The sequence below is a fragment of the Pelodiscus sinensis genome, chromosome 1 (assembly GCF_049634645.1).
Source record: "Pelodiscus sinensis isolate JC-2024 chromosome 1, ASM4963464v1, whole genome shotgun sequence".
Taxonomy (NCBI): domain Eukaryota; kingdom Metazoa; phylum Chordata; order Testudines; family Trionychidae; genus Pelodiscus; species Pelodiscus sinensis.
In genome coordinates this window covers 290,006,929-290,020,904 of record NC_134711.1, presented here as the reverse complement: position 1 = coordinate 290,020,904, position 13,976 = coordinate 290,006,929, and the positions used below count along the sequence as shown (strand labels likewise).

The following is a 13,976-nucleotide window of genomic DNA, read 5'->3' as shown; positions in this document are numbered from 1 at the left end:
AGTTTTCTTTAAATATTTGAACAATGCAATCCACCTTCCCAAATTAATAAAACCAATTATTGTAAACCCTGGCTGTAGACTTTTACCCCAGTTCTGAATTGGGTCCTGGAACATGGCGAGGGCTAGAACTATGGCTTTAAACCACATTTGTGTCTTCCATTAAGGCCCAGAATTTGGATACCAGCCCAGAGTAGCCAAAACGCACTGCAGCACTGTTCCCTTCTCTCCCATGGGGCACAGCTACACTGGGGGCTATGTGGGAATGTGACATAAGGTTCTGGGTAAGCCCTGAACATCATAAGAGTCCATGGTGAGGAAACTAGCCACTGAAGTGGCACGAAGGAGACAAATCCAAGTCTAATAAGCTGCAGCTTGAATTTTTGTACAACAAAGTCAATTTCTACTGAAGGATGAAATTTGCAACGAAGTAGACTCTGTTACCGGGTTTCCCCTTTCAGTAAACAGTACATACAAATGTGTTAATATTCTTTTCCAAATTCTCCGTGTTTAGTTTATATATTTTCTTGAAGCAAAGAAATTAACATCTAAAGAAATTCCTTTACATTTTCCTGCATATACGTCATGAAATACAATCTTCTTAAGTGCCGTGGAAATAATCTCAGTGCTGGTTTTGATAACTGAGGACTACATTTCATCCCATCATGTGTGGTTTGCTTAAGGCCCACTGGTTCAGCAAAGTGTTGTGGCTAAATTGGGGCTTTAAACTCGAGGCACATGATGGGGATGAAAAGTAGGCATATGTTGCATTTAGTGCTATTTTCTTGACCATAGTGCTATATGAAAACCTAGTCACTGGTAACAGTTCATTAAAGATTAGACAGTTGGTGCTTCTTATAATTTATCATCCTCTGTGCATCTTCTGACAAGGACAGTTATGGCAGAAATTGGCCAGAAAATGTGGCATATTGAGAGTAGTCTATTTCTCTGCCTTGAGGTTAAACCTATTGCAGCTTCACTGCTTGTTTCTTGTAGTATGAATGCACTTGTGGACCTTGCTTGGTTGCTGAGGTGGTGGTATGGTTCAGTGTTCAAAAATAGGAATCCTTGTCTGTTCTGCATTTTAATAAAATACAAATAAAATTCCAAAAAGGTATTCCTTCATCCATCTTGTCTCTCAATATTCTGGGACCAATATGGCTACCATAGTGCATTCTACATTTGTCGTAATAGCCTTGTCTACACTGCTGTTGTCTGTTCTCTTAGGGTACGTCTAGACTACTGCGCTATTTCTGCGTCTTTTAAACCAGCCCATTATTTTGAAATGAAATAATGGACCTGCTATTATGACATCTTTGTAGCCCTCATTCCACGAGCATTAAGGGACAGTTAAGGAACATTTTGGAATAGCAGTTTATTATTTCGAAATAAGCTATTTCAAAATTAGATCGAAATAAGATATGCAATTTATGTAGTTCACATTGCATATCTTATTTTGTAAGATTTTGTACAGGTGCAGTGTTGATGCACACTTATAGGCTTCCGAAGTTGTTCCTATAGGTCAGTGGTCCCCAACACGGTGCCCGCGGGCGCCATGGTGCCTGCGGGGGCATTTGTGTGCCCCCGCCAAGTGCTCGGGGCTGGCCTGGCCCCAGGCACATCGCGCATGCATGGTGCTGGAGCCGGTCCTGGGCGCACGGTGAGCGCCGGCCCTGGGAGCGCCGCAGATTGGCCGCCCGCGCTCTGGGCGTGCGGCGCTTGGAGGGGGCACCGGCCCTGGGCGCGCGGCACTTGCGGGGGAGCTCCGGCCCCGGGCGCATGGCACTTTGGGGTGGTGGGTGTTGGGCGTGCGGCGCTTGGCGGGGGTGTCAGCCCCGGGCATGCGGTGCTTGGGGGGGGGGTGTCAGCCCTGGGCGCGCAGTTCTGGGGACCCCGCCCCCGGGCACGCGGCCCTTGGAGGGGACCCCGGGCACGCGGTGCATGGGGGGGGCCTCCGCCCCCGGGCACGCAAGTGTCTCCACCCTCTGGCGCCCGGCGGGTGAACGGCCATGCCCCCTGGCACCTGGCAACCTCCCAATGGTTGGGGACCACTGCTGTAGGTGAAGCTGAATCAGTGTTGACAATAGTAGGGACTTCTGCAAACTTTCTCTACTATAGATAGGACCAGTAAAGGCTTTCCCCATGAGTTTTAATGTGTTACATTTATATTTTTATGGTCAAAAATAGAGGGGGCTAAAATTAAGTTAATGTGTTTATAATATAACAGGATGTCACCTAAACTCTAGTCTAGTAACAGGAAATATGAGAGCGCTACAATTCACATAAAAATTTAAGCTTTGAGAGGCCTTGCTACTGATCATTGTCAGTGGAATTGTAATCTCTGAAACGGAAAACAATTAGGGTATGTCTACACAGCAGGGCTAACCTTGAACTAAGCTATGCAATTTGAGCTACGCTAATTGCATACCTTAAGTCAAAAAAGCTAATTTTGAATTTGGGAATGTCTACACAGCACTTACTTCAAAATAGAGCACTCTTCCTCGACTTCCTATACTCGTACTATGAGGGTTGCAGGAGTCGGAGTAAGAAGTCCTCCAACTCAACATTATTTCTACATTAAGTCAAAATAACTGCTTGTGTGTAGACATGGATGATGTTATTTTGGAATAATGTCCGGTATTCTGAAATAATGCTGCTGTGTAGACATAGATCAGTTTAGGCCAGTAAGGCTATCCTTGCTTGGTGCTTTTGATGTTTGCTAAAGTTAATATCTGTCCTCTGACCTGGTTTCCTCAGTGTGTTTATTTTTCTTTTACTGGAACTTAGGGCAGTTGCAGGTTTTATGTAGGAGTTAGCTTATGGCTTCAAACCAAAAGATCAAAAATTGCAAACCAGATTCCCCCAAATCATGGTTTATTTTCAAAAGATTACATTGTGGGTCCTCTTTAAAAATTCCCCTTGTTTCAGTGTGAATGTTGCATCCTTCCCAAATTTCTAAAATAAGGTCATTCTGGTTTCCTGAAGGAATTTTTTTGTTTGCTGATGGTGCAGCGCTTCCAGCTGCTTCCCAAACTCAAAATTAATTCTATGATTTGCCCCATTGCTGGGTCTGTCTTGTCCTTCCTGCTAGGGGTTCTTCATCTCCTTCTCCCACACAGGCTACAGCCCTAATTGGATTGCTTTATCCCGGGAATGGGGAAAAACAGCCATTCAGAAGGATTTTTTCCCCATGGATAGGCTGCTTGTGTCTTCATGAGATTGGCTCCAGTAGGAGCCAAATACACATTATTAATTGTGAATAGTAAGAGTTGGCAAAAAGGCTCATGTGCAGGTCTCTGCTACTGAGGATGCAAAAGGGAGCTGGCCCAGTGATCTCAAGGTAGCACATCAGAGTTCAACAGTAAGCTGAAACAAACTCAAAATGCTGTGGTTACAACCAGCCATTCTAGTGCCTGTCTGAATCTGTAACAAAGGACTATGACACAGATTCTAGAATTGCCCAACTCCATAGAGCAGGGGCCATCTGCAGCCCGAGTAGTTCCACAATCCAGCCTGCACACGGCTGCTAGCATGAGTTGCTGTGGCTCTGGGGGCTGCCCATACCCTTCCCCCAACTACAGCTCCTGCCCCTGCTCTGCCCTCTCCCCCCAGTACAACCCTTCTCTCAAGCCCCCTCTTCTGAGTGACATAGCTTTAGGGATTACTGGGGGCCCTAGTATGGGGCGACATCAGCAATCTGTGTATCTCAGTTTCCCTGCAGCTTCCACTGCCACAGTGAGTATGGAAGGGTGACTTCAGCTGCAGCCTGCCCAGGGCACTCCAGGCTTAGTATGGGGAACCATCCCATCCATTGGATGGTTAGAGCAGCCACTCCAGGGCCCCCCAAAGCACAAGGGCAGCTGCACCAAACCGTCCTACAGATGGGATGGCTCAGCAAATACCTCTCTGGGCCACAGGGACGGGCCACTCTAGCCTCGCTGCACTGCCTGTGAAAGCACCAGGGTGTGTGTGTGTGTGAGAAATCTCATGGGGGGGATGCTGGTGGGGCTGGGAGACATGAGTGTGGGAAACACATGGAGCCCCTCTTTCCCTGAAGCTCTGCTAGAGAGGGGTGCCCGCTGGCCCACTAGCAAGATTTGAGGACTGACACTTGGCCCTAAGGTAAATTGAGTTTTAGACCACTGCCCAAGATCTTATTTTTATGCAAGCTTTTCTGGGTAGGGAGAAAGGGCACCTGAGAAGGCTACAACATTCCCTTACCTAAATGATCTTCTCTTGCCACTGAGCATGGCTACATCTAGACTCCAGTGCTTTTCTGGGATACCAGATATCCAAGGAGCGCGTCCACTTTTTCGGAAAAAAATTTAAAAAAGCAGACACGCTTTTTTGCCATCCCTGTAAACCTTGTTTTATGAGGAAGAAGGGAGGTATCGAAAGAACATTTTTCCCCCAAAGTTTGGAGCCATGTAGACATGCAAAATTTCGAGAGAGCCTCTTTTGACAGTAAAGCAGAAAAAGATACGCAAATTGTTTCTTTTTCCGACTAACCAATGCAGTGTAGATCTAGCTCATGGGAAACTGAGCCTTCCCAAATCAGGTCTTTCATGTTGCTCATGATTCACACAAGCCACATTTACACACCTCAAGAATTGCCAAGACTGACACCCAGTTGGAGTAGGATTAGAATCTGCTTAGAATTATATAAGCAAATACTTTGTCAAAGGCTAACTCAGCCAAAGAGTAGCGCCATAAGCAGCTGTTGCTTGAGTAGTGCTGAAACGTTTGATGCCAACATTCACGTGGACTTACTCCTTTAGTTTGTACTTAAAATGGCTTTTGTGCATAATACCCATTTTTATTATTTTTCACAAGTAAACCTCACAAAAAAATTAAAACACTCAGGGCCTGTCTGCACTGCAAGAGCCGTCATGCCTTTGATTGCTTCTCATTATAGGCCCAGTTACTGTGGCAAACCATTTTGCTAGCTGGATGGTTCTTACAATGAAGCTAGACCGGGGTAACAAGACAGCCTCTGTGGGCTGGATCTGGCCTGCCAAGCCAGTTGATCTGGTCTGTGGTCGCCCTACCACTCCCCCACCCTCAGGCCAATAGAGACCTGGGGATCGGGGAGCGCACAAAGTCCCCTCCCCCTGCTTAGGGGCATGAATCACCAGAGGGAATCGCCAGCTGTTCAGAATGGCTGGTAGTTCTCTCTAGGTGCTGCGCTCCCCTTGCAGCGTGGGGGCATGGGGCAAAGACTTCATGTTCTCTTCCCCCCATTCCCTGATTGGCCTGGGGGTGGGGGAGCATGTGAAGTCTCTTCTTGCCTCCAGGGGCATGCAGCACCTAGAATGAACCACTAACTGTTCAAAACAGCTGCCAGTTCTCTCTAGGCACCTAGGGGAGGAATGGGGGGCAAAGACTTCACATGCTTCTTCTCCCCCCCCCCCCCCCCACCCTCTCCAGGCCAATCAAGGTCTGTGGGTGAGTGAGCACGGGATGGCCCAGGGCCACTTCAGAAATTGGTGAAATGGCCCCTCTTTAAAAATTATTACCCACCCCTGAACTGGATGTACTCTGACTGCTAAATTTGGGTGTTTTAACCCTGAATTATAGTCTTGGATAGAAATTAAACCATGCTAGTCTGTTTGTGAAAACTGTCCTGGCTTGTGTTTGGCATGTATACAAGTTATTCTTTCTAAAGCACAACAAACCTGGTTCTTGAAGTAGAATATGGATCTTCTAGCAGTAGTGTCATATAACTGCAGAGAAAAATAAACTTATGCCTTTTACTTAACCTCTGTGATGCATAAAGATGGTGTGGTTTGTTTTTTTCCTCCAGTTATTGGACTTGTTTCATTCCTTGGTTGGAAAAGCCTTAATATACAGGCAGTCCCCGGGTTACGTACAAGATAGGGACTGTAGGTTCGTTCTTAAGTTGAATTTGTATGTAAGTCGGAACTGGCGTCCAGATTCAGCTGCTGCTGAAACTGACCAGCGGCTGACTACAGGAAGCCCGAGGCAGAGTTGCTCTGCCCCAGGCTTCCTGGAATCAGCCACTGATCAGTTTCAACAGGCTGAATCTGGACGCCAGTTCCGACTTACATACAGATTCAACTTAAGAACCCCAGGCGTCCCCAAGTCAGCTGCTGCTGAAACTGATCAGCGGCTGATTCCAGGAAGCCCGGGGCAGAGCAACTCTGCCTTGGGCTTCCTATAGCCAGCACTGGTCAGTTTCAGCAGCGGCTGACTTGGGAACGCCTGGGGCAGAGCAGCTGGGGTGCTGCTGGGTTGCTCCAGTAGCGCCGCGCTACTGAACCAACCCAGCAGCACCCCAGCTGCTCTGCCCCAGGCGTCCTGATTCAGCCGCTGCTGAAACTGACCAGCAGCGGCTGAATCAGGACGCCTGGGACAGAGCAGCTGGGGTGCTGCCGGGTTGGTCCAGTAGTGCCCAGAGCGGCGCTGCGGGACCAACCGGCAGCACCCCAGCTGCTCTACCACAAGCCGAAGAAAAGCCTGGTCTGATGGGGGGGAGGGGGGGGAGGGACTAGCTGCGCCGCCCCCCCCCCCCCCCCCCCCCCCCGCAGACCAGGGAGACGCAGGCGGCGGACCGAGACGCACCGCGGTCCCTCCGCCCAGGTCCTCCGCGGCTTTGCTCCGTGTCTCCCTGGTCTGCTGGTCTGCTGGAGACCAGCAGACCAGGGAGACGGGGAGCAAAGACAGCCGCGGCGCGTCTGGGCTTTCCCGCTGCCCGCGTGCTCCGCAGCTTTGCTCAGTGTCTCCCTGGTCAGCAGACCAGGGAGATGCGGAGCAGCTTTTCTCGCCCCGGAGGACACGGGCGGCGGGACCAGGGCACATCTGGGCGTCCCGCCGCTCCCGTCTTCCGGGGCGAAAAAACCCCCGTTCGTAACTGCGGATCTGACTTATGTCGGATCCGCATAACTCGGGGACTGCCTGTACTGTTATTTTCCCATCCCAGTTGAGGAATGGGGAAGCTGTTCTGTTCATGTACAACTTAAGTTATTCAACTTGAATCCTTCAACCAAAGAGAGGGAAAAAATGACCTAAATTTTCTAATGTAAATATCAAAACATCTTGATAAAATCTATCTTTATGCATCATAAATTGGTAATAAGTGCATAGTCACTATATCCAGATGGGATCCCTGAACAATGCAAACTTATTAATTAGTTCACTATTTCATCAAAGGACATGCACCTCCTTTTGTAAATTGAATAGATTTCCCAAGCACGTTTGATAAACTCAGTGGTAAGGATAAAACATTAAAATAAGTTTGACTATTGAAACATAGATTTTAATAGGTAATTATAAAAGTCAAATATGGAAGGTCATAATTAGTTATCAAAGAATATAAAAAGTAAACACAGCGTCTAAATGCTAAACGTTATTAGACTAAGCAATATTTATCAAAACAGTTTTTCTCCCATTACTGGATGTTGCAGGCAGGTTGCAGCCCTTAATACACAGGCTTTCCCTTTAAGCCTGGCACCAGTCTTCTCAATTAAAGTCTCTGTCTCTGCAGTGTTCTTTTTGTCTTCAGCATAAATGGAGGAGGGGAAAGTATTCACATGATGTCCTTGTATATACCCTCAGTTTCATATGCCTGGAAAGTACTAGCCCTGACCTGTTCTGGTGGACCTTGCTGAATCACAGAGTTAAGCAATCCCCATTGTGTGATGCTTGTGCAACTCTCTTACAGAATTGTAAATCCCTTGTTTAGAACTCATTTGCTGATTAAGGGTCACTAGGGGTGGTGCCCCATACTTGCTCCGCTCACCAACCCCCCTCTGGGGGTAGGCAGCTCCAGCTCTCCCCTGACTGCTGAGGAGGGCCAGACTGAGGTGTGGCAGTCCTAGCCTTCCCTGGGTCTCTTCCCCCTGGCTGCCAGGCCTCCTGAGGTTGGGCCAGCCTCTGCTCTTCCCTCTTCCCCCAGCTGCTGGGGGCCTGGGCCAAGCTGAGGCAGGCCCCGCTCTCTTCCTCCAGCCACTGGGGAGGGGGAGGGGGGTTGGGCCGAGCTGAGGCCGCCCTCCACCCTGTGAGGGGGAAGGTCACATGACCACGCCCCTCATCCGTGAGGCGAGAGGGTGCCTGGTTCCCGGCCCCCAGAGAGTGGGAAGACCAGTTTGTTCCGCCTGACTGCCGGACTACTGGCAAGGGTAGGAGGAGGCAGGGCAGCTAAGGGCAGAGGGAGAGTCTGTGGGATGCCAGAGTAAACGTTTTTTTTTTTGTAGAGAGAGATTTAATGCCCAGTTGGATGTGGGTCACCTCCTTTGCTATCACTAGAGAACTAATAGCGGGTGACTCCTAAAATCCAACAGATTTCAATAACTATACAGCATACAGAACAGTGGGTTTTGACAGAATAGTGGGCTTTGGCTGATAACACTTTTAATATGACATGCTTTATATAAAATATCAAAATTATATACAATGATGAATATAAAGATTACAGAATGGTACTTTAATGTATAATGGTCACTATAACAGTTGAAAGACACTTTTTCCCGTCCAAACTACCGTTAATGGCTTGTATAATGAAGAATAAAGGTTTTTAGAATTAAATATTTTACCAAAAATGAAGATGGATAGTGCAGTTGACAGAACAAAAGATAGACCATGTCTAAAATGTGAAAGACAGCATTTTCTGTGGAAGAGATTTTTTCCTGGTGAATAAACAAACTTGGAATAAATATTTCAAAATGTCAAAAATGTTCTTTTGGCAGTCAAAATCCATATTTGAGTTTTTTTCCATCTATATAAAGGTAGAAGATTTAGAATATAAAATGTATGGCACATATCCTGATTAAGCAAGCAGTGATCATTTTGTGGATGCTTTCACATTGAAAATGCAGCTTAGTCAGAGCAGCTTATCAGAGTAGTTACTAAATAAAGCACTAAGTCGCAGGCTACTGTGTTAAAAGTAGAAACCCTTGTTAATGCTGCAGTGACCAGTGTATATTATGAGTGTCAGTGTGTTGGAGCATGTTTGCTTACACCTAAGATTAAAATAGATGTAAGCAGGATATCTGAGCAGCTTGTAATAGTCTTATTTACAAACTAATTTTAGTCTTATTTGACTAGATCATTATTCAGTTCTAATTTAAGTGACTGTTAAGTCAGAAGTTATGTATGCTATAAATTCCATGTAAAATATCAACACTTTAACTGAAAGCTGTTAACTGTCTATTTTATGCAATGGATTGTAGTATTTTATCATTGTTCACAAGATACATGTTTATATGTAGATTCAGATCTATTTTAGCTTGAAACAGAATGAGTGTCTTACAGCTGTCCTACTGTAAAATCAGTTTGAAGTTTAAAATTCTTTATGTAAATAATCTTATGCATTTTTTTAAAAAGTACCTCTGTTTGACTAGTCTGTATTGATAAACATTAAAGTGTCTTTAATATGTTTAGAACAAAAGAGATGAACATCTTTTGAAAAAAAGAAATGTCCCTCAAGAAGAAAGTTTAGAAGACTCTGATGTTGATGCTGACTTCAAAGCAGTAAGTTGCTTGATTCTGAATATGCTTCAAAAATTTATTTTCTTGGTAGTAGCTAGAACACGTTTTTGTTCTGATATTAATTTGGGTCTGAGTCTTATGTTAATTTTGAAATCACCTGAAAATGGTCAGGGCAAATCTGAGCAGGTACAATTCCACTGAAGTACTTGGAGTGGCACTGGTCGCCATTGCTCAGAAATGTTAATGTAGAGTGTTTCAACTAAAAGTAATTTTAGTAATTTGTTGCTAAATCATCTCTCTTTCTTTTCAAGCAAAATGTAACACTAGAAGCTATATTGCAGGTATGTTAAGCTTAATATCGTCAGATTCTTGAATTCACAATTTTGGCTAATTTGATGGATTACTGATTTTATTATTTTGTATTGCAGAATGCCACAAGTGATAACCCTGTGATCCAATTGAGTGCTGTTCAAGCTGCAAGGTAAGAAAAATCAACAATATGCACAGTGGCTACAAAAATGTTCTTTGATGATGTTATTTACTAGGGGTGTGAAGGGGTAGGGAGCAGCCTCCCGCTTGTGGCCTGCCATGTGCAGAAGGCTGCTACACCCCCACGGTGCCAACGGTTCATGCTGGGAGTCCTCAGTCTCACGGGGCTGGGGACGGAAGCAGCAGAGGGCTCCTAGCCCATACAGGCTGACATTCTTGCACATGGTGGAAGCGGGGGGGGGGGGGGGGTAGGGGGGTGTTAACCAGTTAACTAATTAAATGGGATTTTACATCCCTATTTTCATCTGTTTTACTTAATTTTATAGAAAACTGTTATCCAGTGACAGAAATCCGCCTATTGATGACTTAATAAAATCTGGAATTTTACCAATTCTGGTCAACTGTCTAGAAAGGGATGATAAGTAAGTATTCGTTTTTTTCCTCTTCCTTTTCCCCAAGTTTTATGATTGAAGATGACCATGGCCCATGTATACTGTGGCACTGGGTGCCAGAATTCCACAGCAACATTGATCTCTGTTGCTGATTCTTCCCCAGGCTGCCTGTTTCACCAGCTTACACTCCACTCTCCACTCACTCTTGCTGCAAGGTGGACTTCAGCTCTGGTTCCCCTCAACAGTACAAGGAGCATTTGCTGCTATCTAACTTTTCTTTGTAGGAAAACCTGGAGAGCAAAAGACAGCTCCAGGCAAGTCCTGGTTGGGCCAAGTTCAGAGGAATATGATAAATTTCTTGGCACTTTAGAAAAATTCCACAGTCAAAGGATCCGTGGCTCTGATTGAGAAGTTGGGACAGTTCATAAACCCTCAGATAGTGTTTCAGACTATCTTCATTCTCAGGCAGGCATCACTGCATTTGTTTACATTCACTTGGTGTTTTCAAGGTTACTTCTGCAACCATAAATTAGAACTGCAAACTGAGATTTCTGGAGTGCAGTTTTGCAGCTGCAGAATCGTAGAATACACAAAGCTCTGCTTATGACTTGCTCAGCAAATCAGCTATTATGGAAGTGCCTGGTAACAATTTCATAATTAAAGTTCCATTATAAAATGTCCTTATAGATGCCCCTTTCTCTGCAAAAGTAGATTTCCAACCAGTGCAACATTTCACACAGTTAAATTATAACCTTTGAATTTTTCTGTAATTTGTGTATGGTGTCTTATAAATTTGTAGTAGGGAGTCTTTAATATTAGGTTATGGGTTATATTTTTTCCTGGATAGTTATTCTTTTATTGTGATTGATCTCTTTTTAAAATTATCTACAAAATTTGAGTAGGGGTAGAGATCTAATGCGGTAGTAATTAAAAGATTAAGTTGGAGTTAGGGTCATTTTTAGCTGCTCTTCATGTTATGATTGAAAGTAGAGATGTAAAATGCTAACAGATTACCCAGTAAGCATCACCCTTACCAGAGATGCTTTCCGGGTAATGGGTTTAATTGTTGGCCTGGCTGGGCTGGAGCAGCCCCCTGCCCAACGTGGGAGGGAGGCACTCCAGCTCAGCTGACCACTGTGCCGGAGGTGGAAAGCACTCTAATGTGGCTGGGCTAGAGCTGGGGTGGGGCACCTGACCCAGCCTGAGCAGCCTGCAGTCCAGCTGGTTCAGCCCAGCCAGTCTAGAGTGGCTCCCTGCCCACAGGATCCTGGTTAACTGTCAGTTTAGCTTTTTAAGTGGGATTTTACATCTCTAATTGAAAGTTTATGTCGTATGCATACAAACCTGATTGATGGGGAACTGAGTACACAGAAACCTGCATGATGGAGGTTGGGTGCACGTAAAACTTCCATCAAAAACCATGATTTACTCTCACTTTCTTGTACAATAGAAATGTTTAAACACAGCTTCTTATGGATAAAATATTGGGTTTTTTTAATGCTTTTTTAATATTTGGGTCCACAATACCCGTTCCTTTCCTACGCCACCTCCAATTAAGAATTAATAGATCTAAGAAGCGATTTCACAAAAAGCTTCAAGAAGCAGTTAGAGTTGCTACCTGTGCAACATAACTAAAACAAATCTGTGAAAGCAAGGAAATGAGAAGTTAAGTCATCTAATAATATATAGCCTTGATTCCTCCACCCACAGGCACGCATTTTAGTATTATCACAACTTGCACTACACTCTTAATTCTGCTCCCTTGTATAAATGCTAGTCCTCCATCACGCTCTTTAACCACAGTCTGTGCACAACCCTTTACCAAACTATTACTGTGTATTTGGCTAAGCACATGTCAGATGCTACATGTGTGGTCTTGAGGACAATAAAGACATCCATTCATATTCCTAATTGATCCACAAAGCTTCTTTAACAAGCTATATTCCCCTGCTCTCACTGGTGGAAATGATGGCATTTTACTGGCAATCGTTGATATAAGAAGATCAGTTATGTGATGCTTTTGCACTACAATGCTCCTGGGACAAATTTATTCTGCAACTTTTTCTTTGCATTAACCCCAACAAATGGGGTTCATGGGAGTTTCTCTCTCCAAAATGCTCCGTTCCTTGCCATATCTTCTAACATGCCACATGCTAACATGTTTTCTTTTATGACATCTCACCAATCAGACAGCCTCTTTTACCTTTAGTCTTGATCTTTTGGACTCTTCTTACTCACATAGTTATCAGGACTGTGCTTTATGTGTCTTGGCTGTTTGGTCCAGTTATTCTGTAATTTAGTGAACATAAATGAGCATGTTTATCTTAGACGATCTCAAATAGTCTAGCTAGCTAGGGATGGTTATTTCTAAAAATAAGTCAAAGTTGAAACTGTGCTGTGTTTTCTTTCTTCCTTTCAGATTTCTTCTTTTTGAAAATAAGAAATATGCAAATGTAAAAAATGAATATAATATGTATTTAATACTTTCTAGATACTTAACAATATTTGACAGTGATATCATCAACACCATGTTAGCGAATGTAATCACAATTTCCCTTATCCCTTATAAAAGAAATAAAAAAAACCCCGCAATACCCATTGAAAATATGGCAAAACTAAAGACACTTGCATCTTGCTTTCAGACACTCTGTTGCACCAAGAGATTATGGACATTCCATAATGGGTGTTCTGCTCAGGACAGTATGCTTCTGTTTCCTCACCCCACTGTACAGGACAAATGCATTGAGCTGACCAGCCCTGAAAGACTTCAGTTCCTAGGTTGAAACGTGAAATGGTCTGTATGATCATTTAAGATGTCACATGACAGTTAATTTTCTCTCCTGCATTGTCATATCTGCTTAACTATGTGCAAGTTCCTATTTTTTGAGCCAAATACAAAAAAACCCAACAATTTAAGATTGAAGTTGCGTGGCGATCTGAAAAAGGGCAGGGAGAAATTGGAAAAAATTGGGTTATTTTTCCAGTATTTGCTCTCTGGGCCCTTTCATGGGCTACAAGCATTGTAAAGGCAGCACATTCAGCTCTTGGGGAAAGATAATGGACTTCTCTAACTAACTAAGGAGTGCCATGGCCTGGATGGAATCCCAGGCTAGAAACATGTTGGTTAATATAATAAGAATAGTGCGTATGGTAGAGAGGAATGTTGCAGATCTGAAAGAAATGTAAGACAAATGTCTGCAGGTTTTGGAAATGATGCATGCTTGTCACTCTCTTGTTGGACCCTTTCCAGCTCCACAGGCCAGTCAGAGTTATTCTATGTGATTAATAACTGGTTTTATAGAATGTGAAGCACTAGCTTTCCCTTCCATTTCACTGGAACATATGGTGTTATAGAACATGCAAATTCAGATCAGACCCAGGAGCAGCATCTCCTGTTCTTTCCCTCCCCATTTTGTGAAAATCATAGGGTTGCCAACTTTCTAATTGTACATAATGAACACCCTTGTCCCATACCTCCTCTGAGTCCCCCAGCTTCCACTCACTTAATCCCTCCCCCATTGCTTGCTTTCCCCATTTTCACTCAGCAGGGGATTGGGATGTGGAGGGAGTGAGGTCTACAGCAGGAGGTGCAAGGTGTGTGTGAGGACTCTGGCTGGGGGTACAGGTTTTGGGTTGGTGCTGGAGATGAGG

At 44.5% G+C, this 13,976-nt stretch overlaps 1 protein-coding gene across 2 annotated transcripts in view; it reads left to right on the top strand.

Annotated features, from left to right (window-relative positions):
• The window catches only part of KPNA3 (karyopherin subunit alpha 3), an 87,861-nt gene that overhangs the window by 37,488 nt on the left and 36,397 nt on the right, over positions 1–13,976 (top strand). Inside the window, exons 1-5 of one of the 2 annotated variants that reach the window (XM_075919076.1) lie at positions 2,699–3,732; positions 9,397–9,486; positions 9,756–9,785; positions 9,873–9,925; positions 10,260–10,355. In XM_075919076.1, coding sequence (XP_075775191.1) covers positions 3,436–3,732; positions 9,397–9,486; positions 9,756–9,785; positions 9,873–9,925; positions 10,260–10,355 — 566 coding nt within the window. In that variant the 5' untranslated portion in view covers positions 2,699–3,435. Of the gene's footprint in view, positions 1–2,698; positions 3,733–9,396; positions 9,487–9,755; positions 9,786–9,872; positions 9,926–10,259; positions 10,356–13,976 lie in introns of those variants that run through there. The other variant, XM_075919077.1, reaches the window with a different exon arrangement.